Source organism: Capricornis sumatraensis, chromosome 23, assembly GCF_032405125.1.
Source record: "Capricornis sumatraensis isolate serow.1 chromosome 23, serow.2, whole genome shotgun sequence".
Classification (NCBI taxonomy): domain Eukaryota; kingdom Metazoa; phylum Chordata; class Mammalia; order Artiodactyla; family Bovidae; genus Capricornis; species Capricornis sumatraensis.
Window position 1 is genome coordinate 46,554,655 of NC_091091.1, and position 27,434 is coordinate 46,582,088.

General features: G+C 47.7%; 2 protein-coding genes across 3 annotated transcripts in view; one reads left to right on the top strand and one right to left on the bottom strand.

Moving 5' to 3' along the window:
* The window catches only part of DOCK1 (dedicator of cytokinesis 1), a 564,920-nt gene that overhangs the window by 208,147 nt on the left and 329,339 nt on the right, over nucleotides 1-27,434 (top strand). For both annotated transcript variants that reach the window (XM_068961248.1, XM_068961249.1), the window contains exons 26-27: nucleotides 871-998; nucleotides 4,313-4,408. In XM_068961248.1, coding sequence (XP_068817349.1) covers nucleotides 871-998; nucleotides 4,313-4,408 — 224 coding nt within the window. The remainder of the gene's footprint in view (nucleotides 1-870; nucleotides 999-4,312; nucleotides 4,409-27,434) is intronic.
* The window catches only part of INSYN2A (inhibitory synaptic factor 2A), a 38,558-nt gene continuing 24,877 nt past the window's right edge, over nucleotides 13,754-27,434 (bottom strand). The window contains exon 3 of the mRNA XM_068961196.1: nucleotides 13,754-13,937. Within this exon, the coding sequence (XP_068817297.1) occupies nucleotides 13,754-13,937 (184 nt within the window). The remainder of the gene's footprint in view (nucleotides 13,938-27,434) is intronic.

Sequence of the window (27,434 nt, forward strand, 5' to 3'; positions counted from 1 at the left end):
GGGTTGCTCTTCACCGGTATTTATGTCGCATCATAAGAGCAAGTACCTGTCCAGAGCATCTCACCTGTTCCCGGCCCAGGCCTTCATGCCTAATCTTGCAGGTGGACATTGAGCCTAAAACCTGTGAGTTACTAGTGCCAGTGTGTCCGTGTTAGAGATGAGGAAACCTAGGCTTGTAGAGTTAACCAGCTTAGCCCAAGGTTACCCTGCATGGAAAACAGCAGAATTTAAACCCACACAACCTCACTCCAGAGCCTGAGCTCTGCCCTCTGCAGACTATCCTCTGCAGGTGTGAACCCAGCAGAAAGTTGTCCCTGACCAAGTAAACATTAAGTGTTGGAAGTTAGTGAGTTGTGAACTGGCCAAGCTCAGGAACGTCTGGGAGGTATATGGAAGCAGAAAGGAACCATGCTCTGGTCCTCCTAGGAAACAACAAGAATAGTTGCAATTAAAATCATTTGTGTTTTAACACGTATTCCTTTTAAATGGGCCAATCAGTAAATTCATAGTTTGGCACAGAAAATTAGTTAAACTCGCTGCTGGCTTGTTTGTGTTTGTATCGACGTGCACACCATGGGATATATGTGATTGTGTATCTGTATGCATGTGTTTGTTAACTGTCATCTTATGTTTATATGGTGGCAATACAGACATGTGTGCATATGTGAGTATGTGTGTGTGAATTGTCTGATAAGAAAACAAGTGATTTCTGCCCGGTCAGCTGGTCTGACACCCTCCAGATGTCAGTTTCACATTGCAGAGAGTGTTAGTGCAACGTGCCCTGTCTCAAGCTAGGAAAACAAGCTTCTGGCAAACAGAGTTGCGTCTCGGTGGGTCTCCTGCTGACTGGTAACCTGGTGTCCTCTGCAGACTGCAGAGAGATCCTGCTTCCCATGATGACGGATCAGCTCAAGTACCATCTGGAGAGACAGGAAGATCTGGAGGCCTGCTGCCAACTGCTCAGCAACATCCTTGAGGTTCTGTACCGGAAGGACGTGGTGAGTAACTGTGGGGCTGCCTTCATGGACCCCGCAGCAAGCGTGGGCCTGTGATCCTCCTGAGACCTGGCCTCGACGGATCGAATCACGTTTGATTCATTTAAAAGAGAACGGCCTGAACTTTAAGGGTTGCCCTTTCTTTTTCTTTGGGCCTTCCCTGGTGGCTCTAATGATAAAGTGTCTGCCTGCAATACAGGAGACCCTGGTTCAATCCTTTGGGTCAGGAAGATCCCCTGGAGAAGGGAAGGGCAACCCACTCCAGTATTCTTGCCTGGAGAATCCCATGGACAGAGGAGTGAGTGTGACGGGCTGTAGTCCGTGAGGTCGCAAAGAGTCAGGCACGACTGAGCGACTAACACCTTTCTCTTTTTCTCTGTAGAGTTGCATGCTCAAATTATTTTTTTTATTAATGTATAAAGCTTGATGGGGCTTCCCTAGTGGTAAAGAATCCTCCTGCCAGTGCAGGAGGTATAGGCACATGGGTTTGATCCCTTGGTTGGGAGGATCGCCTGGAGGAGGAAATGGCAGCCCACTTCAGTCTTCTTGCCTGGGAAATCCTATGGACGGAGGAGCCTGGTGGGCTGCAGTCCATGGGGGCGCACAGAGTCAGACACGACTGAGCGCGCAGAGGAGGATGATTGTATTATCATGTGTGTCTTTCCACATTAAAGATACTGTTTTGTTTCCTTTGACTTCTCAGCTCAGTGACTCCCAAGACTGAGATTTGGTATTTAAGGTCAGAGGCTTTGATGTTAAAAATTAGAAATAAACAGAGGGCGGCTAATTGCCTACTTTCTTTCAATCATTGTCTTTAATAAATCATACTTAGTATTATTATTTTATGATGAGCATAGTTGTTGTTGCTTTAAGTCAGTGGTGCTTCTGACAATTTTGAGAGCAGTTCTCTGCCCCTTTTTGCAGGTTCCTTTCTGTACAGGCAGCTTTTTCCTGTGCTTTCTTTGCTGTTTCTTTTTTACATGGTATTTTCTTTTGCATTTCTCAATTGTATGCTTATTCCTCTGCCCTTTTGGTCTTAATAAAAAGCTGGCACAAGCACATGTGGAAACAGCTGACTCTCTGCCTCCCGACCCCATTGTACCTACCATACGCATTTGTATACGCACATGTGTGTGCACATGTAGGGTCACTGGTTCTCCAGGTGTGTCTGGACAGCTGTTCAGAGCCGCGTCTGTCTCTGTCTCTAGCAGTGGCTAGATGAATCAAGGTTTTCCAGTTAGTAGGGCTTGTTCTTAGCTTTCCCCCATGCGACTCTAGACAACTCCCCAGTCCAAACACATGCACACACACGCACACACACATGTGCCTGTCCCGCCCACTTCTTTGCTGCACCTGCTTATCTTCTCAGAGTCTGGGTGATGTGCTTGAAAAGAGAATTACAGTAAGTTAGTTAACTGCGACTGTGGCTATGTCCACCCTCCCCAGGCTTTGTCTCTGAAAGCTCTTGCCAGCCTTAACCCAAAGGCCAGCCTTCAATCATCCCAGTCCAGGCCTTTTGAAAAATGCTCAACATCGCTCCTTATGCTGCTGCTGCTGCTGCTGCTGCTGCTAAGTCACTTCAGTCGTGTCCGACTCTTTCAACCCCATAGACGGCAGCCCACCAGGCTCCCCGGTCCCTGGGATTCTCTAGGCAAGAACACTGGAGTAGGTTGCCATTTCCTTCTCCAATGCAGGAAAGTGAAAAGTGAAAGTGAAGTCGGTCAGTTGTGCCCGACCCTCAGCGACCCCATGGACTGCAGCCTTCCAGCCTCCTCCGTCCATGGGATTTTCCAGGCAAGAGTACTGGAGTGGGGTGCCATTGCCTTCTCCTCGCTCATTATGAAAGAAATGCAAATCAAAACTACAATGAAGTTATTGCTTCACTTCAATCATCAGAATGGCCATCATCGAGAAATCTACAAACAGCAAATGCTGGGGAGGATTTGGAGAAAGGGGAACCCTCTTACAGGGTTGGTGGGGATGTAAATTGATACAGCCACTAGGGAGAACAGTATGGAGAGTTCTTTAAAACTAAGAATGAAACTACCATATGACCCAGCAACCCCACTATTGGGCATATACTCTGAGGAAACCGTAATTTAAAAAGACATGTATGCCCAAGTGCATTGTAGCACTGTTTACAATAGCTAGACCGTGGGAGTAACCTAGATGTCCACTGACAGATGAATGGATAAAGAGGCTGTGGTGTATATATGTATATATATGTGTGTGTGTGTGTATATATATATAGGAATATTGTTCAGCCATGAAAAGGAACACATTTGAATTAGTTCTAGTGAGGTGGATGGACTTGGAACCTGTCACACAGAGTGAAGTTAGTCAGAAATGGGAAAAACACATATCGTATATTAACGCATGAGCATGGAATCTAGAAAAAATGGTACTACTTTCAGGGCAATGAAATTACTTGCAGGGCAAGAATAGAGACACAGACATAGAGCACAGATTTGTGGACACAGTGGGGAAGGAGGGAGTGGGACAAATGGAGAGAATTTGCTGTATGACCCAGGGAGCTCAAACCGGGCTGTGTGACAGCCTAGAGGGGTGGGATGGGATGGGAGGTGACATATTTATACATGGCTGATTCATGTTGTTGTTTGGCAAAACCCAATACAATATTGTAAAGCAGTTAGCCTCCAAGTAAAAACAGAAGAGTGAAAAAAAAAATTGTACTTGAAAAGTTGTAAGGTCAAGCCTTATAGAGAAGGCAGTGCCTGTCTGGCCTGTGCAGAGTGCCTGGAAAACCTGTTTAAACACGTACAGAATTCATGAAGAAGAATCAACAGTCCCATCACACGTGAGACGAAGGAGCACACGTTTACTGATTGGAGATGCTCCGGCGTGCTGCGTTTTCGGGGTTGTGCTAAGGTGATATTTAAACGTTCGATTCTATGCAAGCATACACATTACTGGGATCTGATTTGCAGCGTGAGTTATTTGGTTGTTAGCTGCTGGTCCTCTGTGTACAAATGGGCAAGTGTCTTTCCAAAGCTAATTGGTGAGCTAATCAGGGATCATAAACATTATATTGTTTAAACAGATTTGCTTTTATTTTTAAGGTTTGCTTCAATTAAATTACTGTGATTATATAACATTACCATTAATGGGCTATAATTAATAAAATGCCTTGAGTTTTCTTTGTGAAGGCTTTTGCCTGTGACAAGGGCCATTTTTCATCTCGTTAAGGATTGTAATTGATTTACTCTTTACAGGGTAAATGGGTTCCGTGACAGCTGCGGGGCTGGCATGTTAATGACTGTCTTAGCTGTTGGTTTACACGCGTGTCTCTCCTGCAGGGGCCGACGCAGAGGCACGTCCAGATCATCATGGAGAAGCTTCTCCGGACAGTGAACCGAACCGTCATTTCCATGGGGCGGGACTCAGAACTCATCGTAAGTGTTCAGTGACACACGCATGGGGGTCTCATCATGGCTGAGAGCATCTTTCTCAGGAAAGTCGTTTACTCTCAAGCTTGAAAACCCACACGGTCCTCTGGCAGTTGCCTTTTGAAACTATAGCAAGCAGTTGCAATGCATTTATTTACAGCCTAGTAGGTTAAGTGGGCTCATTTTCCATGATTCTAGAAGCAAGTGTCAAAGGTGAAAAGCAGGCACACCCTCGTTTTGTAGACGGAGGATTTCGGTCTAGTTTTGTCGTTGCTAGCTTCTAGCAAAGGGTGTTTGTTTTCTTCTAAGTTCCCACGCTCCAGGCAGTTGCTTTCTATGTATTTACACTTAAGATCCCATTAATAAAATTTTATGAAGGGCCTTAAAAAGTAATTGAGGCACTCCGAGTTAGCTATTTTCTGTCTTCTCTAATGTACTGTAGATGTTCCTCTTACATGGATGCAAAGCGTGGGATCTATTCTTTTCCTCCAGGTTTTTACCAGTAGCATTGGCGGTCTTTCACGTTTCACGTTGTGGCGCTTTCTCCCAGAGTTTGCCACTGTCATGATTGTTAGATTTGGTTTCATGGGCAAAAGATGCGTTTGTAGGTCTCATTTAATTTCTTTCATTTCTGGTATGTATTACCATTTAACTAAGTTGGGTGGATCCTATTTCAAAAAAGTCACTTTCCTAATCAAGGAACAAGAAAAATCCAGTTAGAGTTTTCACTGGCAGTCAGACTAGGCACACTGGTCTCCTTTGGGTTAGTTTAGCTCTGTCTGCATAGCCTGGGCATGGATCAGGTCTGGTGACCCATCAGCTTCCTTCGGACATAAAGCAGGAATGGGGCAGTGGGCTTGTGTTGCTTTCTGTGGCTGCATCACGGTGAGGGTGTGGCGTGTGGCTTTGGATGCGCCAGAGAGAAGAGTCGTCGCCTCTGTATGTTTCCATGCGGTAAGACTGTCGAGTTTATGTTTCTGAGTTTTAGCCCATGTCGTGTGCCGGTTTTCCTTTCTAAGGTACGTCTCTTTCCGGTTTATGCTTTACCGTGTTTAAATTAAGGATTTTCCCTTGTACATTGATGGCACTTACCATGGCCTCTCCCATCATCCTGTAACCTCACTTGCCTCTTCATGCTCCTCATTGTTACTCTTCTTCTCTGTAATCTGGAAATGCTTTCGTCTAGGTCAGTGGAGAGGGAGCCCCGTGGAGGAAGACTCGGGGTGCTGCAGAGGCACCCCAGGGCCCCAGTGTTCCTGTCTCCTTGGGGTTGTGTCCTGGGTGCCACGGAATACTCTGTCATAGTGGAACTCAGGGGGGCTTTAAGTAGAATGAAGGATGTGTGGCTAGAAGCTGACCTGAGTTTGGTGTCATTGTGCTGAGACCATCGTGGGAGTGACATTCTGGCCATCACGGAGTCACAGTGAGTGTGCGATGGACAGTCTTGGTGGGCAGAAGGGGGAGGTGGGTGGGCAGAAGGGGGAGGTGGCTGGGCAGAAGGGGGTGGTGGCCAGTGAGCGGGTGAGACGGTCCCATCTCCAGGTAGCAGCGTGTTCACTCGGATCAAAGCCCACTGGCCAGCAGTTACACTGGAGAGAGGAGGGCGGGGAGCACACTCGGAGCAGTTTGGACAGGACCTTGGGATGTGGTGAGATTGTAAGAAGCGCTCACAGCTCAAGCTGAGGATCTAGACTGGACCTTGCAGGCAGAGCATGGTGACTTTTCTCAGACCGTGTGGTCCAGGGGGCCTTTGGGAAATTCCCCATGTCTCAGGCATAGTGATGACAGTGATGATACAGTAGCTGCTCCTCCTCTCTGTGCTCAGCTCAGCTCAGTTCAGTTCAGTCACTCAGTCAGGTCCGGCTCTTTGCAGCCCAATGGACTGCAGCACGCCAGGCCTCCCTGTCCATCACCAACTCCCGGAGTTTACTCAGACTCACGTCCTTCGAGTTGGTGATGCCATCCAGCCATCTCATCCTCTGTCGTCCCCTTCTCCTCCCGCCTTCAATCTTTCCCAGCATCAGGGTCTTTTCAAATGAGTCAGTTCTTTGCATCTGTGTGCTGGGTACTGGTTAATGCATGGAAGAGCCTCGCTTAATCCTCCCCTTCCCTGTGCATAGGTCCCTGCAGAAATGCCCTGCAGGGAGGTGGGAAGTGGCCCCAGACCCACAGCTGGCACGGCGGGGCTCGTGGGGAGCCCTGGTTGGGCACCAGAGCTGGCGTTCTTTGGTCTCTTCTGGAAGACTGAGCTCTGTGATCCTTGTCTCAGCGGTGGACCAGAAGGTCCCCAGGAGGACTCTGAGTTCCTCCTGGATCCGCATCCTTGTTCGGCGGGGAGCTGCCCACAGGAGTAAACACTTTGCTGTTTGCTGCCTTCAGTCACATCCATGGACCAAATGCCAGGATGTCCTGGAGGTAGAAGGGGCCAGACCACGGGTCGGCAGCCGCTTTCCTGAAGGGCTTAGAGGGACGCCTGTGGCCTACGGACTCCTTGGAGGTTCCTGGGAAGAACCGTTGCACTGTCAACCAGGGGGCCAGGAAGCAAGGACCCAGGCTCTCTCTGACCAAGCTGCAGCCTTGCCCCTACGGCACAGGTGGTGGGGGTCCAGGGCACTGTGGGGGGTCAGTGGGGATAGACTATAGCAAGCTGCCCACACAGAGGCTCATCGCCCCCGTCTAGCCCATCAGCAGCTGAAGTCTCCAGAAGCACAAACAGGACTTAGGTCCTAACCTGACTCTTCCCAGTTCCCACATCTCTAATGTGTATACAAGGAGCCCAGAAATTCCTTCCCTTAAAATGAATTAAGCTGTCAGGGAAGGACTCTCAAAAAAAAAAATCTGAATATCCTATAGTTATTTCATGAGTGGTGACAGTGTCACGATGTTTGCAGAAAGGACATTCACCATTTCCGACTGGAGATGCTCAGGAAGCTCTTTTGGGAGTCAGGGGGCCTCGAGTCCGCTTGGTGACAGCCGCAGAGCGGTGAGACTGAGAGGCCGCCCTGCTCCCCAAGCTGGATCTTGCTCTGCCCGTCAGCTCCTGCGCAGACTTGTGCAGTGGCTTCTTGATGTCGCTGGTGTTGCTCTGGTAATTTAGATGAGAGGAGGATCCAGAGGGGGAAGATATCCCTGACAAGATGGACAAAAAAAACCTTCATCAGGGGCCCTTCTAGAGTGAGAAGTGAGCAGCACGTGGTTTATCGGTCTGCCTGGGGCCAGCTGTGCTGTCCCCGGTGTGACGCAGAGATTCCAGGACTTATGTGTCTGCTCTGCTTTTTTGCATTGGTGGAATGGAAGTGGTATAACCACGAATCAGCTCACCAATTCTGCATGATTGCTGAAGAGGGACCTAAAAAATCCAAGTGATTTTAAAAGTTTTAAATAGCTGTGCTTCACTTAATAATTTATTTCATGATATTGTCAATAGTAGGAGTAGACGTGTGACCTCTGTTTCCAACAGAATTATTCATCAGCTGGGGATGCTGTTGTGGCCTGGCAGTTCCCCATCCATTCATATACGGGACTGAGAACTGGGGGACTTCACACATTATTGGCTAAGCCTTTTCTTTTATCTGTATCTGTGGTATCTTATAAACACCATGCAGTTGATTATATGTCACTTGTTTTAGTTCATTTTATACCTTTCAACTTCGTATTTGAAATGGGCTGTTGGAGTGCATCTCAGGCAGAGGATAGAAATATGCCATGATCCAACTGAGTGGATGCCTTTTTGACAAAGGAAACTGCATTTGGCAAGTTTAGGGTTGTGGATGGATGGCTTGGATGTTGACCATGGACCCTAACACAGAGGACTTGCAGTATCTGACCACAGAATTAAGATGCCATTTCATCTTTATTCCAGGATTGTCTGATGCTGTAGAATAGTGGGTTGAAATGTCGAGTTTTGCATTGTCTGATTTCAGATTTGATTTTTCTCTTCCTCTTTGAAAACGTTTCTAGGCTGACAGCGCTCGGCACCTTCTTGGTCATTGTGTTCGGTTCCGAGCAGGGGCCCTGGGGGCTTAGGTGCTCTTGTCTGGTGGGCAGGAGCCCGACCACTTATCTGGTGAGTGACATGGGTACCCCGACCCTCACACAGGACTTCTGGACAAACACAGCCTGTGTCTTTGTTGGAATAAGTGCTGTAAATAAAGCTGGGTTGAGAGCAGAGAGGATAATACACATGGCTGTTCCTTCTGTGATGTTAGCCACTGCTGCTGCTTTCAAATGATCAGATTTACATTCGTTAATGGGTCCCTTAAAAATGTGATCGAGTGAGGACTTTTAAAGATTTTTTCTATGGCCTGGATATGCACCAGAAGACTGAAAATTACTAATTCACATGAGAATGTGGGCCTCTTCAAAAGAAAGATTCCCCTGGAAAACTGACAGAAGTAGGCTTAGCAATGGGAAAAGTTCTGCCTGCGTTCACCACTCGCTCTTGTGAGCACCAGACCTCCTCATTCCCTAGACTCTAGATAGAAGTTCTTTTGTTTCCGCTCTGAGAGCCAGCCGCAGGGGTCGTTGATGGGAGCGGTGTTTCCTTGGGGCAGTAGCACCCATGACAGGGAAGATGCTGATAGTGGAAGCCCACTGCTTTCTTTGAGCCTGCGTGATTTACAAGGACCTGACACGCTTCTGCATTTGAAAGATACTGTAAGAGACGTGGTCTCCCCCTGCGTGCAGCCCCTTTACCAAGATTATCACCAGGACTTTTCACAGAGATGTGCTTTCCCCACGCACGCGCATTCATTTTGCGATACCTGTTCTAATGGACTTTACATATGAATGTGCTTTTAACAAAGTGTTGATCTTAACCTTGCTTCGCAGAAGAAAACAATATATTATAAAAGTTTCAAGTGGACAGTATCTGCTTTTTCTATATAAGTATTACAAAAAGTGTCTCTAACGTGTGTTTGTTAATAAATCTACTCAGAACACATCTGACTGGTAGAAAGTCATCCTGATGTGGGTACACATATGAGCTGTGATGACTTTATCCACTCATTCCCATTTGGTGTTTGTACAGCAGTGTTCCCTGCCTTTCTCATATTTTCTGTGGCCCTCCTATTTTTTCAAGCTTGGTTGCTGACCGTGGATTTGTTGACTAGGAAATAAGGACCACGTCATTCCCTGGGTAAAGTATGCTGTGCGATTCTTGCATATTCATCCTAGACTGTGCCTTAAGTTAGTTATTGAGTTGCTTGAAAGGCAGTGTACTGCCTGTGCCTGAGCTTCCCCCTTGTCAGCACGTATGTTATATGTAATAGCAGGGTGAGTTACCGCCAGTTCACAAAATGCGACGTTGTTTCTGAATCGTGTAACTCTTCTCTTCCGCTCAATAAATGGGTTGTGCGCTTATCCCATGCCAAGTGTGCCAATGATAGAGATTTTCTAGATAAAAGGAGACATACCAGTGTGGAAGGCAGCTGCTGTGACCTTTATGTGACATGTAATCATGTCAAATTTTACTCGGTGATAAAAATGCTCCTGAAGAAGCATTCCAGCTGTGGTGGGCTTTGTAAACACGTAGTATCCTCAGAGACAGCATGGAATGCAGAGGTTCATGGCTTGTCTCTTCTTTTTTGTTCTCGCTGTCTTCAGTGGGAAGCACAAAGCAAACACTTGTATTGCATGGTACGTCTTCTGAGTTGGAACTGAGCATGGTGTATCTCAGATCCGCCTTGCCCGTGGTGGTACCCCAAGGAGAAGGGCTTTGCAAGGTATGCTCACTGTTACCGTCTGAGACTGGAGTCAGCCTGGTGTGGGTCCATGAATGACGACGCCATGACTGCCACACCTCAGGTCTCCATGGCAGCGGACATCTTGGCAACCTCCTGGGATGGGAGAAATGTCTGCCAACTTCTTGTGCCCTTTCCAAGAGAGCAAGATTTTCCCACATCTTGACTTCCCCTTGATCATAACTCTGCTTGGGGGATCATCTGAGACTGAAGGACCGTATGTGGAGGCCTGGGACCGCTCCTTGGAGGCTGGTCACACACTTGCAGTGTGATATGTGGGCACCTGTGTGCAGAATGTCTTGAATCTGGTTATCGATAAGAGAGGACCTGTGAGGCAGCACAGTGTGAGCACATGTGTGAGCAGTGTGCGGCTCACAGATGATTGTTGAGTGTGATTTGGAGTTTCCCCGGGCACTCCGGGCATGGATTCTTCCGCCCCATCTTGACTCCATCCTGACTCCTGACCCCTTCTTTGCCCAGAGGGACTTGTGAGGGCAGCGGGGGCCTTCTGTCTCAGCCCCATCCTTGTGAGCGGACTTTGTTATTGCAGAGCCTGAGAAAGGGGGTGGTGACTCTCCTCTCCTAGGTTTCTGGGGTCCTTTTCCCTTGGGAAAGGAGGTTGGCTTGGGCTGGTCTTCATGGGAGAGGCAGGGTACTCAGCCCAGTGGAGGCACTGGTCTTCCATCCCGGGGAGGGAGGAAGAAAGGAAGGAGGTGGCCAGTTTCCTGGGGCTGGGCACTTGATGGATGGATGGTCTAGAATCTGCCTCGGGGGAGGGAAGGGGGATGAGAGGACTTGCCCTGGAAATACCAATGAGGTTGGTTGTCCCTGAGGTTCTTCAAAAATTAGATCTCAGCCAGATCCTCCTGTGTGTGGTGGCCTTTGATCTTAAAAGCTATACATCCTCCTGGCAGCTGAAGCCTGTGCCAGCAGATGTGACCTGGTCAACTGAGTCTGAGCTCGATTCCAGCCCTGCCCCCGCCCCCACCAGGCCAGGCTGTAGGCAGTGCGCACACTCTATGAATTTTCTCCTCTTATGAAGACTCTGTGAAGTTCTCTTCAGCCTGAACACCCTTCCTTCATTGTTATTTCCTTCGATGGATGGCTTCTCTTTTCCCAAACTATTGAGACTATGAAATAAGTTTAATAGCCGCACAAAACATGACCTTTGATTTTTTTTATTTAAAAATTGATAAAGAACTTAGTGACAAGTATAATAATTTAATCTCTATACGTAATGCCATGTGTACATCTACATATGCGGGAACACGGTACTTTTTACCTTGGTTTTGTATCAAAGATTTTACGTAAATCTTTCTAAGAGAAGAGTCATCACCTGTGAGTGACACGCTGCAGTCATGAAATGAGATTGAAAATATTTTTTTTCCTATTCTGAAGATAGTTTCATTTTTAGATAGGAATTCATTTATCTTCAGTTCCCTTTTAGATTCTGAAAATGTTTTTTTTTTTCTTTTTTTTTTTTTGGTCTAGACTGCTTTCAGACAGTGATATTACTTTGTTTATGAGGATGTCCTCTTGTTTAGACAGAATTATGGTACTAAGCAGAAAGCTGCTAACATCCTTATTTCAATTCACTGAGACAGTCGGGATTCTGAAGACACAAGGAGAGATAACTTGTTGCAAACATGTTTTTATAACTTTAGTTAAAAACAGTATAAAATACATGAAACACATTTTTTTTTTCAAATTTTATCTCTACACGAAACAATTGCACTTCCTTCATGGTATTTGATCAACTTAACTCAGTCTTCTCCTTCCACAAAAATATTTCTCAATTCTATTAAGTGATATTCAAGGATTCTTATCCTCATATATCGATTCCACAAAAGATGCATGTTTCTTTTCTTTTAATTAAAGCGTACCTCTGCGAGATAGCTGGAGTAACCCCCAAAGAATGCTTACATGAGATACTCCTGTCATTCTTTTTTTTTTTTTTCAAGCCCACTAAGGTCCTTGTAGAATCAGAACACTGAGAACAAAAAAATAGATTTGCTATTGAGTCAGAAGGAAAATGCATGGCAAGAAATAGCTCCAATCTGAGAAATGCAGGTGGATCCTTTCACCAAGCTTGACCGCTCTGTTGGCATCTGATCAGTAAGGTGTGCGTGTGAGCATGAGGTTAGATCGGAAACGGGTGGACAGAGACTAGGAGACTTGGTTTCCTTGTACGTTCACAGACAACTCAAAATTGACGTTGTTACTCCCTGCCCTCCCCCCCCCCCCAAAAAAAAAGGCAAAGGAAGATGCCTACTTCCTATTGTGAAAAGCCAAAGTTTGATAGAGTCATTAATAGAGTAGGGGCTTTTGAATTCTATAAAAAGGTACCTGCAAAGGGCCAAAGGAACGAGTGAAAAAATAAAGGAACTGAGATTTATATTGCAATGTGTAATCAAAAGAGAACTCGAAGTATCACGATTTATTTAAAAAAGACCTAAAAACATTTGATTCACAGCTTTCCTCTAGGTATTGTCATTTAGTACAGCTCACTAACAGGTTAAATGTGGGTGACATTAAGGTGGTTTGTCAGTAGCAGCTAAACTAAGCACAGGGTTTCGCTTCGAGGTGGTCAGATCTTCCCCAGCTGTTACAAAGCATAACGAATGGTATCAAACATCTGGCTAGGCTTCCGTGATGAACAGTGTCTCAAAGATTGATCCACAGAAACACTTTCCGGTGGCAGAGAATGCCTGTGATTTATCGGTGACTGTATAATCCATTGTGTATCTCTATGTGTGTTTTCAGATTCTTGCCAGGGTTTATCATTTGGCCTTTGGGTACCAAAAGATTAAAAAATGAGATCTATGAAAGCTTAGTGTCCGATAGTGCTGACCCTGTCAACTTGCAGTGATTAAAAGCATGTCCTGACTCTGGGGGACTCCTGGCTGCTGCTGGCCATTTGGAGCAGGAGCAGAAAGCATGTCGCCGGTCTGGAGATGAAGGAGACGCCGAATTTGAGGTGTCAGCGTGACACTGAGATGCCACTTGGCTTAGCGCTACAGCACATGAAGGCAAATATACATAGAGTCACATTTTAGAGATTATTCATGGTCTCCGACCACTTGAAAAAAATTGTGCTTTCTCTGGAATTTGATGTGCTGAAAATTGCACTCGCACACCCCCCTCCCCCCGCTTATTTGCAAAATTAAACGTAAAAATGAAGTCCTTTGCAAACGTAAGGGCTACTTTTTTCTTCTCAGTATTTAAAAAAAATAAAGGCTTGAAAATAATTATGAGTTTTCGCTGTGTTACAGAGTGACAGCCTGCTGTTCTGCAGGTTGATAACCTAATCCTTGCCGATCTGGGGGTGGGGGCATAGAATTTTTAGGTTTCACCTTTGACTGTGTTAGGTTTCGTTTCCGATTTTACATCCCACACCCCCGAACTGCAGAGACAGCTGGCAAGGTATGACCTGCACTCCCTTGCCTCTGTGAGCTGATCTGTCACAAAGGCCTTTTTGGTAAGCAGGGGGAGAACTGGGTGACACCCAGCCCAGCCACCCTTCACTCCATCCTGTTCGTCTTGGAAAAGGGTTTCCTTTGAACTCCAGTGGGTCTTCAAGACGGCCTTCAGACTCCAAACACTGTGAGGGTTAAAGGAACCAGAGTTTCCACCGTCCGTGCTTTTTAGATTCAGTTTTGGATTTTTGCTTGGGAGTTGAGGAGTACGTCTCCTGAGTGTAAGGCGAAGGTGCGACCTGAGTTTCCTCGAACGGATGAAGTTTCCGCAGAACTGGCTGGAGTTTGTCTTCCTGCTGCTTGAAATCTAGCTCCACACTAGAAAGCAAAGAGAGGGACGGATTTAGTGGCTCGGTGACAGCAGACTTCGGTGCCATCCTCCCCGCGTAACGATCATTTGGATGCTGTTCGTGATGTCATTTTATGGCTCAACGTTAAGCAATTGGCGAGAATATGTTCGAGCTCTTAATCATTATGAACTATCTCCAAAAAGTTCACTTTCTTCTGAAAATAACTTACATTCTCTGAAGCTTTATTAGTGTACATGGTGTGAAAGCATAGACTGTTTGTTGAAACCATAAATGTGACCTGTGAATAACCTTTTTGCTTGTCGATGCACTACATACATGTGCTTCGTGGAATAAATAGTTAAGCAAAGATATGGAGCGTTTAGGGGTCATCTTAGTACATTTGCACCAGGTGCTTGGAAGCTCTGTGCAACTTTTCACAAGGTCAGAGTAATCCATTCATCTCACCTGAAACTGTTGTTAAGTGGCATGACCTTGGTTTCTGGGCTCCTTTGAAAAATCTCATCTGCTTGAAAAAGTGGCAAGAACCCAAATATCCAAAAATGTGTGTTTTATCAAGTCAGCACCACTGAACGTCACTCAGTGGTTCTCAGAGATAGTTTTTTGTTGTTGTTGTTGCAAAAACATAGATAGTATTCAGTGAAAATAACGTAGAATTGTAATTACACAGCTGAAGCCATAATGTGCAAACATGTAGCCATAGGAAAGGACGTTCACCAGTAGTGACAGTGTTTGTGTTAGAACGACAGGATTAAAGTGGATTTTCAAGTGTATCTTGTTTGCTATGAAATTTCTCCTAATAATGCTACAGCTTGCCTGGAGTCCTCCCAGCTCTCCATGGCTTTGGAAAGGACCACCGTGGACCCCCTAACTTTGGGTAGGACCCCCTGCTCCAGTGTCACTCTTGCGTGGTCAGCCAAGGGGCGCTGGGCCCGGCTCCCTTCTGCTTTCCTCGCCCGAACCCTTAACAACGTAAACCTGGGTGCTGTGTCACCAGGCCTCTGGAGACCTCCGCTCTGTGCCCTTTCCCTGTCTGCTCTGGGTGCCCATCGAAATGTCAGTAGATTTCAGTACAGGCTCAGCAGTGATGATAATACATGAGGTCATAACATTTTATGTCCAGTAGAACTGTAAACCATTTATAAACATGATATTCCACTGATTTAGAGAATCATTAATCCTGGCCACATTTTGACATTTTGGAAAGACAAAACAGCAAAGCTGTATTATCTGGAGCTTTAAAAACAAGTTCAAGACCCATCTAATGGACCGTTTTATGCTTTAAATCCACTGTTCCATTTTTCTTATCATCAAAGGCTATATTAGTGAAAAATTAAAAATACCATCAGAGAAGTTTATGACTAGTTCTCTCTCTGCTCCCAAAACAATGATTTTTTTTCCCCCTTCATTTGAAATGGCCTCTTTGCATTATGCTGCAGTTTATAGGAAATAGAATAAAACCCCGTGAACACACGACCTGCTAGTCTAGAACAGGGACTGACGGAGGTTTGGTTCCTCTGGGGGACAGTTGTGAAAAGTGCAAACCTCAGGACACGCTGCCTTTGTGAAACAAGAGCCTCAGCTATCGTTTCAGTAGGAAGAACAAGCATCTCCATTGTGGCTTTCCCCTTTGATGCTGCAGTGGGGGTGGGGGACAGGCGAGCTCAGATAAACCCCTTCACCTCTTTAAGGTTCAGTCCCCTTTGCTTGAAGGGGTATAAGAATGGCTGCCCTGATATCTCACTGAAAAAGGATAAGGATCCCCCCATACCCTCTCCCTTGAAAAATAAAAACTTCCTAAACTATAAGATGTGATTCAAATATTATTTTCTCCTTATCATCTGTTGGTCACGAATTGTATAATGGCAACAACCTATGAAAGTATTCTTCAACTTGGACATTTAACAAAGAAAACAAGAACCTTGCCGTTGAGTCTGTGAGATGTTATGGTATCCAATATGGTAGCATAGGCACAAAAGAGTTGTTTTGTCAAGGCTAGTATCTGTCAAGGTTTAGTACTGAAAGCATGTTCTCCAGATCATAACCATCTCAATAGGCCCAGATAGGTTTTGTGTTATTAGATCGGTGTGTGTGGGCGGGGGGGGGCTAGCATTTCCTGTGCCAATGGTACAATTCTGGTACCTGTAATTATTGAATTGCCATTAAGCATCTACAGTGGGAATCCTGTTATTAACCAGTTTATCACACCGCAGAACCATGTAATCACAGCATAATCTAATCTGAGTTCTTGTTAACAAGATGACTCGACTTCATCTGTCAGCTGATTCCTATCTGGAGTCCCCCGTGAACCGAGAAGCTGCCGTCCAGAGCAGGTTTCTTTGTGCAGGGAGTGACCTGGAGTGCCCTGGAGTGAGGTGACCTTGAGCCCGGCACCTCCCTCCCCTTCTGTCGCCCCAGGTGACGGCACACCTGCCTATCAGGTGGCACATGGGCACCCGCCAGGCAAACTGTGGAGCGCCGTGCCCTGCGGCCAGGTTGGAGTGATATGAAGGGCTCAGTCCAGGGGGCCTTTTCTCGTTTAGGAGGGAGCTCACCGAGTCACCGGGGCGAGTCAGGGGCAGACAGCTGGCTGCACAGGGCGGTGGCCGAAGGTTAATCGTCTGGCTGACTCTGGCTGACTCTAGCTGACACAGAGCAAAAGATCCCTTCAGTCTCAGCGGCCAAATGGCCAGGATCAAGCTGCACTTGCTGCTCTGGCTCGCCCAGAGGACTTGGACACGAGCCAGCGGTGGGCATTCTAGGGCACTTGGACTCTGTGCCATGCCTCCCTGTCTAACACAGTGAGCGGTTCAGACGGATCCTGGGGGTGGTATGGGGGCACCGCCTCTGGAGGGGCAACGGCCCTCGCTTTGGGTCTGGACCCTGATCGGAGGGACGCTGCCTGTGTGAGTGGTGGTGGTGGCGGCTGTGACTGTCCCAGAGCCAGGGTGTGGGGCCGCCGTCACCATGTTGCTTTCTCCCCGGCCTGGAGCGCGTGTCCTGGCTCGGGGGTGGCTGCCGCGCCTCACCCCTCCATCCCCAGACACACAGGGCCTTCTGACCTTCTAGCACCTTCTGCAAGGTCCCCCACAACTGTCCTTTCTTCTTTCTCTGCACCCACTACCGATGACTCATGATTATGAATTTGGCTCCGTATTGTTTTGTCTCCATCCCCTGAACGGAGCCACTGTGTCCAGGTGAATGCCGCCCGTCTCTGCCCCCAGCACCTACAGCAGGGCCTGAGCCGTGGCAGTCGCCTGTGTGATGTTTACTGAATCAACACATGAGCCTTAAAAGACAAATCCCATAGCAGCTTTCGTCCCAGCTGCCCTGGGCTGCTCTGTCTTGGTCGATGATATTGGAGGTGCCCCCTGGCTTTCCCCCCGGCGAGCCCCCTCCTCGTAAAGATAACCAGGGCTTCTCCCCCAGGCAGTGGTGCTAGAGTCCACTCCCAATGGAATCTGAGGCCAGGCTCCTTTCTGTCAGAACCTAACTGAGGAAGATTCTGAAACTTGTGTTGCAAATCGCACACCAGGATCTGTTCAGAGCCTGCTGCCTCCACTTCCACTACTGACGTCCTCTTTTCTGGGAGGGTCTGCAGTAAGATCTTAGGATGGGTGGGGTCCGAGGCTGTGCTGGCCAGTGGCCAGGTGTGCTCTGCGAAGGAGATCCTAGGAGCATCTTTTGAGTCCCTTTCCACTTGCCCTGTGGGCTACAGGCCCTGTTGTGGCTTCCTGCAGGATGTCGCATCTAAGCTCCATCAAGGGGGATGTTTATCCACCATGTGGCGGGACGTGCCGCCCCAGCTCCAGCTCGGAGACGCGTCCCCCGGTGTTCCAAGTCTGACCTCTCGGGCTCGCCTCATCTCTTAGGACTCTGGGGGGGGTTACACAGCTTCCTGCCATCTCCAGGGTCTCAGGGTCCAGCCACACACGAGGCAGGAGGCTGCTGGTCATGCCGCCCGACTCCTGCAGGTGAGATCTGGTGTCTGTGATGGGCTGTCGAGTGGACACGTACAGCAGGCTGAACCCTGACGCCTCTGGAGGATAAGCAGTCTGGAAGAAGTCCTGACTTGGGATGTTCCAAGCCAGAGTGTGAAGAGGCTGGAGCCAAGCCAGCCTCACCTAACCTGCGTGCTCTCTCCTTTGGTCCTGAGTGCAGAGGCAGCCTGCAGATTGTGCTGGGTGATCCAGGAGCAGTCCCTGGGCTGTTTACCAGATATGAACCCCTGGGATCTGTTAGTATTTACCTTTTATATCTCTCTTTTCCTTGCCTGTGTCCATCCAGCCAAACGCACATTCTGAGAGCTGAGTGGGCAGTGAAGCCGCGCTGGCCGACGTGCCCACTAAAACCTATGGCCACATGTACAGGACTCCCTGTGATGTATGATTAAAGCCATGGGACACACACCTCACGTCTTTGGTTAGTCCTTTTCTCTTGAAAATGGAAGTTTTATGTATAGGGACTTCACTTACAGAATTATCACTCTATCCATTTCCAAGGAAATAAAAATCTGCTCTGGACTTCCGGCCGCTCTGGCCACCGGCCCGGGCTTTGTTGTCCTCGCGGCGTCTCTGCTGGGCTTGTAGTAACGCTTCTCCCCACAACGTCGCACGATTCTGCAGAGGAGTGTGGTCCCGGCGTCTCTGCAGATGCTCTGGTGTCTGCTGCTCCTATAAATACCCGAGCCCTGCCACAGTTGCCTCAGCAAGCTGCTGCCTGCTCCAAGCATTAATTTAAGGGGAAATGGACACAGAGTGTCCCTTTCTCCAGCCCCCCTGGGGGTAGCCGTGAAGAGTCAAGAGCGGGCGAGTTTGGCTCCCAGGCACTTGTATGTGTCCTGGACTGGAAGAAAACCTGAGATCTCTGACTTCTCCAATCTTGATAGTGTCAGCAGGGCTCAGTGGGCTGCGGAGCAGAGGCCTCCGTTTTTCAATCTCTTTGCATCAGGTCACAGAGTCACCGGGGCTCCGTGCGGCTCTGTCTGTCTCTGCCACTGTGGATACATCGTGCCACCCTCGGGGACTGGAGCTTCCTGGGCTGGGAAGTGACGGTGGAGATGCCCCCATTGCCAGGGGGCTCCTTGGAGCCACCAAATGTGCATGGAAATTGGGGCAAGCCCAGGGCAGCCAGCTCGCTGGGATGTGGGAAGGCTGTAATCCATGCGTCTGGGTGGGACAGACAGCGTCCCCAGAACGATACATCAAGTCTGATAGCACCATGGAGGACACAGTGTCGTTCAGAGGAAACTGAAGGTCAGGCACGCCCCCTTGCAGGCCAGATGGAGCAGGCAGGTCACTTTTCACTTCTGGGCACTGGTTTACATACACGACCCTGGCTGTGCCTTCAGGGAGTAGAAGAACCAGGACCCGAGACAGCCATCTCCTCCCAGGACACATCTCCACGTGACTCCTGGCGAGTCCCATCCAGCCAGCATGTCCAGAATCACATTGTTTCCCCAGACTCAGCCGGCGAGCTCGGCACCTTGGGGTCTGGCTGGACGTGCCCTTCCCGCCCGCTCCCATCTGCTGGGTCCAGGGCAGCCGCCTCTCAGCAAGCGCCGGGGACGTCCTCTGCCCCCGCAGACCTTCAGCTGTTTTGGCCGTGGAAACAGCTGTCCGGTGTGTCTTCTCTCCACCTCGCCCCCATCCGAACCTGATTTCCAAGTACCTGAGCCACCTCAGGGACACCTGAAATTCCGACTCCTCATCCTGTCCACCAGGTCACTGTTGCCTCTTCCTTCCATGGATGTTCTAGGCTCATCACATACACCTGTCCCCTCCCTGTCCTGTCCAAACCCCTCTGGACCAAGTTCTGAGGGTCTCCACACATGTTCACCAAAGCACTTCTGGCTCATGTTGGATCGTAGCGCCTTTTCTCAGTTCTGTGAACTCATCAAGGGTTAGGCCTTGTTGACGTCAGCGTCCTCTGTGGTGCCTTCAATACTGTGGCAGGCTCAGCACAGAATCTTGGTTTACTGAAATAAACTGATGACCTAAACCCGTATCCCATCAATTCCATTCTCGGCAGAATGCTGCTTTCTTTCCTAGTTATAATATTCATTAAAATGGACGTACAGGGACTTCCCTGCCAGTTCAGTGGTTAATATTTCACCTTCCAATGCAGGTGATGAGGGTTTGATCCCTGGTCGGGGAGCTAGGATCCATCCCACGTTCCTCTTGGGTCAAAAACACCGAAACGTAAAACGGAAGCAATATTGTAACAAATTCAATACTTTAAAATGGTCTACATCAAAAAAACCTTTAAAAAATTAACATATGTACACAGAACGTGCCCATGTTATATACCTGTTATATGTATATGGATCTCATTCTGATCGTTTCCAATATTAAGACTATGAACATAGATTCATCAGAACAATGATTCATTATAACGAACCTCTTCTGCCATCTCTCTCGCACACAGTAGGTGCATGATATAAGTTTACAGAATCACTGTAAGATTTAAAATACCAGAAATAAATGGGTATTCAGTAATATTAATACCCGAACTATAAAAGATCTATCCCCTTTTCATGATATCCTACGGCAAGGAAATTATGGGTATAAAAAGCAAATCATTAGTCGGCTATTCTAGCTATAAATTATACTCTGAAATAGCTGAAATTATAGCTGGACAGTGACCTTTCTGAATACATCTTGTTACATGTCCTGCCCACAGAGGAGAACAGTCATTCCTTTTAGGCTCGGCTGAAGCCCCACCATTGGTGTCTCTCTCATCTGTGACTTCTTCTGGAGCAGAGACTGATTCACCACCCATGCTACCTCTCAGAGCTCAAATCTGAGGGCTGGCCAGGTGCACGGGGTGAGGGGGCTGTGTTTGAGCCTCCCATAATTTCGAGCCACAGAGAGGTCAAAGCAGAAAGACCAAATCCTGTTTGTAACCTCCACCTGTAATAATTTCTTGGGTAAGAAAGGGACCAGATCACTAACAAGAGTGGTATCAAGCATAACTGAGGCCACACTCCTAGCAAGTCATCAAGATCAGAGATTATATTTAGAAGGGGTGGGGTAATTATTAAATGTGGACTGCCAATCTGCTGCTGTTCCTGGCTTCAACAAAGAGCGCACATTTTTAATTAAAAACAAAAAAGAACAAACATCTTTAGGCAGGACATGGATTGTAAGGGCAGTTAAAAGGCGAGAACACAGGACTCTCCAAAATCATTTGCAGTGAGTCCTGCAGGTGCCAGGGTTGGAGTGCCCAGCCAGGTGACCCGAGTCGGGTCGGCCGAGGTCTTGGCTGTCTCCGTGTCTTCTGTTCTGACCCCGAGGATGGACAGTCTGCTGCCCAGAGAAGAATGCCTTCTTGGGGTCCCAGCACTTGAGCTAACATGCACAGTAACCCAGCTCCTCCAAGCCTCCCGAGTTGAAGATGCTCTCAGGAGCTCCCCATATTCTGACATGAGCAGAGAGAGCCAAGATATGGACCAGTGACAGCTCTCAGCAGACAGACCAGAAGAGCATTAGCTTCTGGTGCATGTCCAATGGTGTCACCAGTGACCAGCCTGAAGCCCCGAGCTCCCCACTGCCTCTCCAGAGATGTGATGTCTATGGGACCAGTGCCTTCAGGGAGGCTGCTGGGGGAGAAGTTCCAGTTGAGCGACGCCTGCAAATTCTAGGTGGTTTCTCTTGTCATTGAGTCACCCAGGAACTTTACACGTTCATTGCTTTAAGGACTGGATGCTGTATCTACCCCAAAGGAAAATTTCCACGGTCATCTAAAAAATGAATTACACTGATTGGCTCATGACACTAACATGTCATGTAACCCCTTCACACTGTTGTGGACATAGATGACTACCTCATTAATTTTGACTTTTGAGGGTCTTAAGAGGAGGGCTGTCAGTATAATTAGCCTTTCTCTGCTGAATACATTTTAACTAATTGCTTTACAAATAATATGTTGAGATGAGTAATCAGTTTTCAATTTTACAGCTGTAATCAGTTACACATTAGAATTTTCGATACGAAAGGTTAGTAAAATGTCACTAAAGATAGTCAAACCTAATCCTTACATACTGGGGAAAAAGAAATAGGATTCTGATAGAACACACAAAGCTTGGATTACTGGTTTGGGGAATTTTCAGGGAGAATTTTGAGGTCTGTTAAATCATTCTTTTTTTTTTCCTCTCTCTCTCACTTTTAATTTACTTTATTAAAACATATTTCTTACATCAGAGCAACATTACCTAAGGTGTTACATTCTCCAGGAAATCTTTTCTGTTATCTCTTTCCGCCCCATCACTCACTGTAAATTCTAGGCAAGAGCACTAAGTATTAGACAAAAGGCTAATTTCCTCCACATCAGTTCATGTTGTTTAAGAACTTAATATGCACAAGTGGTGGTAATTGAAGCAGGCCTGGGAAGCCACTTCCACTAAGAGATAATCACTAAATGACAAAGACGGCAAAGATTCCACTCCAAGTGGGCTCTGGACAGGCCAGCACTGGCCCCAGTTCTGCATACAAATGCAATTACCTCTCTTAACAATAAGACTTCATTAGTCTCCAGACGTCCAGTCCTGCTGACTGCCCTGATGGCGGGCCACCCTCACCAGCTCCCTTTTTGGAACACTCTGGGATCTGTGACACTTCCAGGCACGTTTGATGTGGAATCTTTGCAGCCTTCAGTTTTATGTTCTTATAGATGATGCAGTGAATTTCCATCGATGATTTGAGAAAATGCACACCGTTAATTCTGTGAAATCCTTGTTTCAATCTCATAAAATGAGAGTATTTTTCTTGTCTTTCCTGAAATCCTCCAATCTCTTTGGAAAAGACCTTGAGGAATCTGGGAGCCTCTTTGATAAGCAATTAAAGACTGCAGTGTACCGGAAAGTTTCCCAGCTGCTGTGAGGATGGATGCTGGGTGCTGGCCGCAAGCCCTCCCCTTCCATCCTTGGACATGCTCTGGCTGTTTATCCCCCTGGATCCTTCTGGTTGTTCCTAGCCCTCTAGCTTGGGAGACGGGAGAGTGTTCTAGCATCTAGACCCGCTACAAGATGGTCCTGTCTCCTGTGAGTCCGCCACCCCCCGCTGGAGCATCCTGGTTTCCTTCGGCTCCCCGTCCTCGGCCTTTCTTCACTGTGTCCGTGGCCCTTACCTTTGGAACAGGAGGTTCCCTGTTGTCCCCTCTCTACTGTTACAGGGACCCTATGGCAGGGGTCCTGTGGGGCTGTCTTCAGCCAGCTCACCAATTCCTCCAGTCTCCTGTTGTCCGGGGCCAAGCCTGTCATCTCCTGGGAGTTCCATGAAAAATGCTTGCTGAAGAAATGCATACAAACATTGAATGGAAGGGACTGGAGTAGTTTATCAAAATGGTTGTTTGAAATTTTGTCTATGCTTGACCATCAATGGCTCATATCAAAAGATGAAAATATGATATGGACAACAGGGTATCCTGCAAGCTGCCTCCCTCTGGGGTGCTGAAAACAAAGTGACCTGCAGACAGACCAGCAGCATTCCCTTCCCTTTGGGGGCAGAGTACGCCCAGGAATTCACTGCGTAATTAACAGTGTCACTCGAGGTCAGCTGTGCTGTGGCCCTGAGGATACAGAGGGGAAGCAGGTGTGGGCAGCCGCCTCCGGAAGGTACTGATGGTAGGAATTCTAACACTTTACAGGAAGATTTGAGATTCTGGTAAAGCTTCTACTTAATTAATCTGAATCATCATCGTCATTATCTTTTAAATCCCGCCTTTATTCCCCCAAAGCCTTTGAATTGAGGCTAGCAGAGTCCCTCCTCGTCACAGGGCACATGTTTGAATTCAGGCCATTTTGTTGTGGTATTATTTTACGAACTTGCCACTTCAGTTAAGCAGGGGAGATGGCATGTTGCATTGTTCCTTTTTGAAACAAAATCTGAACAAAGGATGAGTCATCAGTTAGCATGACTCATCAGATTAGTCTGACGGGAGACTTACTGAGCTAGGGTGGGTACAAAGCATTTCAACTGCTTATGAGCAAAGATTATATTAGTAATTTATCCTTCAAACATTTTCTGAAATAATTACAGCCTATTTTGACAGGGAATAGGGATGATAAGTCAGAAAAAGTTTTACTACAGAAAACTAAAACTTGTATCTCTTGTTATCTTGTTTCATGCTGAGATGGTCTTCAATTAGAATTTCCCAGTTGGTCCAGATCACAATGGAAGGAATGTCATTTTAGGGAAAAAAAAAATGTTGTCTTGCTAACCTCCAAATTCCCGGGGATGGAAGATGTCATTTTGGAGGCTTGGGGTTTCAATATCTAGGAAGCAGAACAAGCCCATTGCCCAAGGATGGAGGTTTGGCTCTATGTAAGTTGATTTGCCAATATAGGAATGGATGTTTTCAGTTGAGAAATGCCTGTGAATGCCCCGACTTTTATCTCCAAGTGGACTTTCTGTTGGGTTTCCCAGGTGGCTCAGTGGTAAAGAATCTGCCTGCAATGTAGGAGATGCTGGTTTGGTCCCCTGGAGAAGGAAATGGAACCCCACTCCAGTATTCTTGCCTGGGAAATCCCATGGACAGAGGAGCCTGGTGGCCTACATTCCATGGGGTGTCAAAGCGTCAGACACGACTGAGAGACTAAGCACCAACGTATTTTCTGTTGAGGCGCTCAGATCCATCCATTTCACTACTGTAGACCGCTGAGTCACAGGATTTCAGAGCTAGAAAGGACCTACCTGACCCCTTCTGCAATCCTACAGGACTTAGAGATCTAATGGACGCCCCTCCAAAGACCGAGGATGGCAGCTGAGCCCTAACCTCTTGGCGGCCCCCTATCTAAACTTCCGTCCCAGGCAGGTTGATGTCTCCAACCTTTTGCTTGTGGTCTTGGCAGCCCCTTTTCCCCTTGAAATTGCCTCAACATCTTTTGTCCCTTTGATTTTTTTTTTTTTTTTCTCCATGCCCTGTATATTTCCATGGCTGACTTGTTTTATAGAGAAATATGTATCCCTGGCAGAGGCACGCATTTATTCAAGGGCTGTGTTGCTGAATATGCAGGCAGGCAGCCGCATCTTGGACATGATCCCCTTTGTGTGTCCCTTGGCCAACTGTTACTGGCAACACGGTGTATTCTTACACGGCTCGGAGAGAGTAATTGGTTTTCGGGTGAAAAGCAATGTGTAAATGCAAGACAGGCGGGGTCAAATTCATTGACCTCCAGGGCTCTGGGCCTGCCAGCATGCAGGTATGACAAATTGCAACATGGAGAGACTGGCAGCTCTTAGGGCCCCTCGAGTTCACCCGGGCTCTGGGACAGCCACAGGCTCTGGCGTTTGAGGAGGTCTTCATTTTGAAACTCCTTTCACTTCTTCAGTCCTGAGATGCCGCAAGCATCCTATGGGAAGGACCCGGAAGAGCAGCAGAGATGGTGGTCCAAGGGCTCCTAGAGTGTTCCTGAAGTCTAGGGTGCAGGCCCTGGTAGCTGAGGACCAGGCTGCCAGAGCCAGGCATGGAGCCAACTGCAGAGACTCTGAGCTGGAACCTGTCTCCTCCCGATGGCCTTTGGAATTGATGGAGGGGCCATTGCAGTGTCTTTCTTCCACGAGAAAAGAGCACTTCTTTCTTAAAGCCTTTGCAATTTGGACAGTTCCTCTGGCTCACCTCCGAGATGTCTGCCTGCTCAACTGCAGTGTAGCAGGGTCACCTGGACAGGTGAATCCTTCTGCCCTATTGAGTTCTGGATGCTTTTGTGTCAAAGAAACCTCTATTCTTCAGGAAGCATTTGACATTTGAGGACTGAAAGGGCTGATGAACATGAAGACATCATCTGACTGTATCCTCCCTTCTTCCCCAATTGCCATACTTTTTTTTGGCAAAAGAGAACCTCGAGGGAAGGTTCCTATCTGGGCGTGTCAGCAGCTGCCAGTTGCCACTCTTGCCCCCGTCTTTGGTGCTCTGATGGCAGTATAAGAACTGGAGTAGCCCCTACCACTGTGTCCCCCAGGACAGTGTTGCTGCCCACCTGGGGCTGGATGCTCCTGGCAGAGAGACTTCTCTGTCTTTGATCCCGGACCCTCTGTCCTCACTTCTCCAGCTGTGTGCTCACCAAGAGGATGCTGGGTTTGGATCTGTGTATGCTGTGTGTTCTCACCATCGAAATGATGTGATTTATCCGAGTGTTACATAAACCACTGAAATACACTGGAGGCAAGAGGGAATTATTTCTGTGGGTGAAATGCTCCGGAAAGAGGAGGCTGCTACAAAGTACTGAGTGTGACAAACGGAGGGGCGGATCGACACCCAGAAGGCTCCTGAACTCAGATGCTGTCTCAAGACCATGTTCCACTTCAGGGAAGCGGGTGTGGTTCGTGGCAGATACCTCGGAAGTCTAGCCAGGGTGACCACAGGCACAGAAGACATCTGGTCCTCACCTCAAAAGACTGGCATAACCTTAAATGTGAGACCCCAAATTTTATGATTCAGATTCAAACAACATGCTTATGATTTCATTTTTGAAGGATGTTCCAGTTAGTGGACCAGAAGTGGGCTTTCTCCTCTTATCTCTAGCGCTCAGAAGACTCTTGGTGATGTCAATAACCCATGTCGAGAGTAACTGTTCAATTTTAGGGTTATAATTTTAAGTTATATCTTCTATAAAGTAATAGGAAAATTGGGAAACAGTTTGATGAGTATCTGTGTTCAACTTTGTAATAATATGGAGATTTCTGTTTGAATTTGTAGCAGGAAGACTGCTTTTGTGGGGCAGTGGGAGTCCAGCTGAAATGTTACTATTAAGCCTTCAGAGTAACTTCCCTTTGCAGCAGAAGTTTGGGTGTCAGAAAATTTTGCTTTTGTTGATCACTCTGTTGGGCCTCCCTGCTGGCTCAGTGGTAAAGAATCTGCCTGGCAGTACTGGAGACACAAGAGACATGGCTTCAGTCTCTGGGTTGGGGAGATCCCCTGGAGTCGGAAACGACAACCCACTCCAGTATTCTTGCCTGGAGAATCCCATGGACAGAGGAGCCAGGTGGGCTACAGTCCATGGGGTCCCAAAGAGTCGGACATGGACATAACTGAGCAACTGAGCATGGACGCACACATGCTAATGGAGCATTTTAAAATACTTTCCCAAAAGAGAGATCTAAAACTCCAGTTTTTCTCTAGTCCTGCCTCTCCTGGGATGCTCAGTGTGCTTAGGGAGCTGCCGGTTGGGTGGCGTGGCTGGCGAGGGCGCCCACTCTGCCCAGTTCCTGAGGCTGCAGGCCACGTTCTACCATCACATCTTTGATGACGAGGCCTCTGTGAGTAGGCACGTGTTTCCCCAGTGTGCAGGGGATGAGCCGAGTGATTGCAACCCCTCTACCGGGTGAGTGAGTCTTATTGCTGCTGCTGCTGCTAAGTCGCTGCAGTTGTGTCCGACTCTGTGCGACCCCATAGACGGCAGCCCACCAGGCTCCTCTGTCTCTGGGATTCTCCAGGCAAGAACGCTGGAGTGGGTTGACATTTCCTTCTCTAACGCATGCATCCATGCTAAGTCACTTCAGTCGTGCCC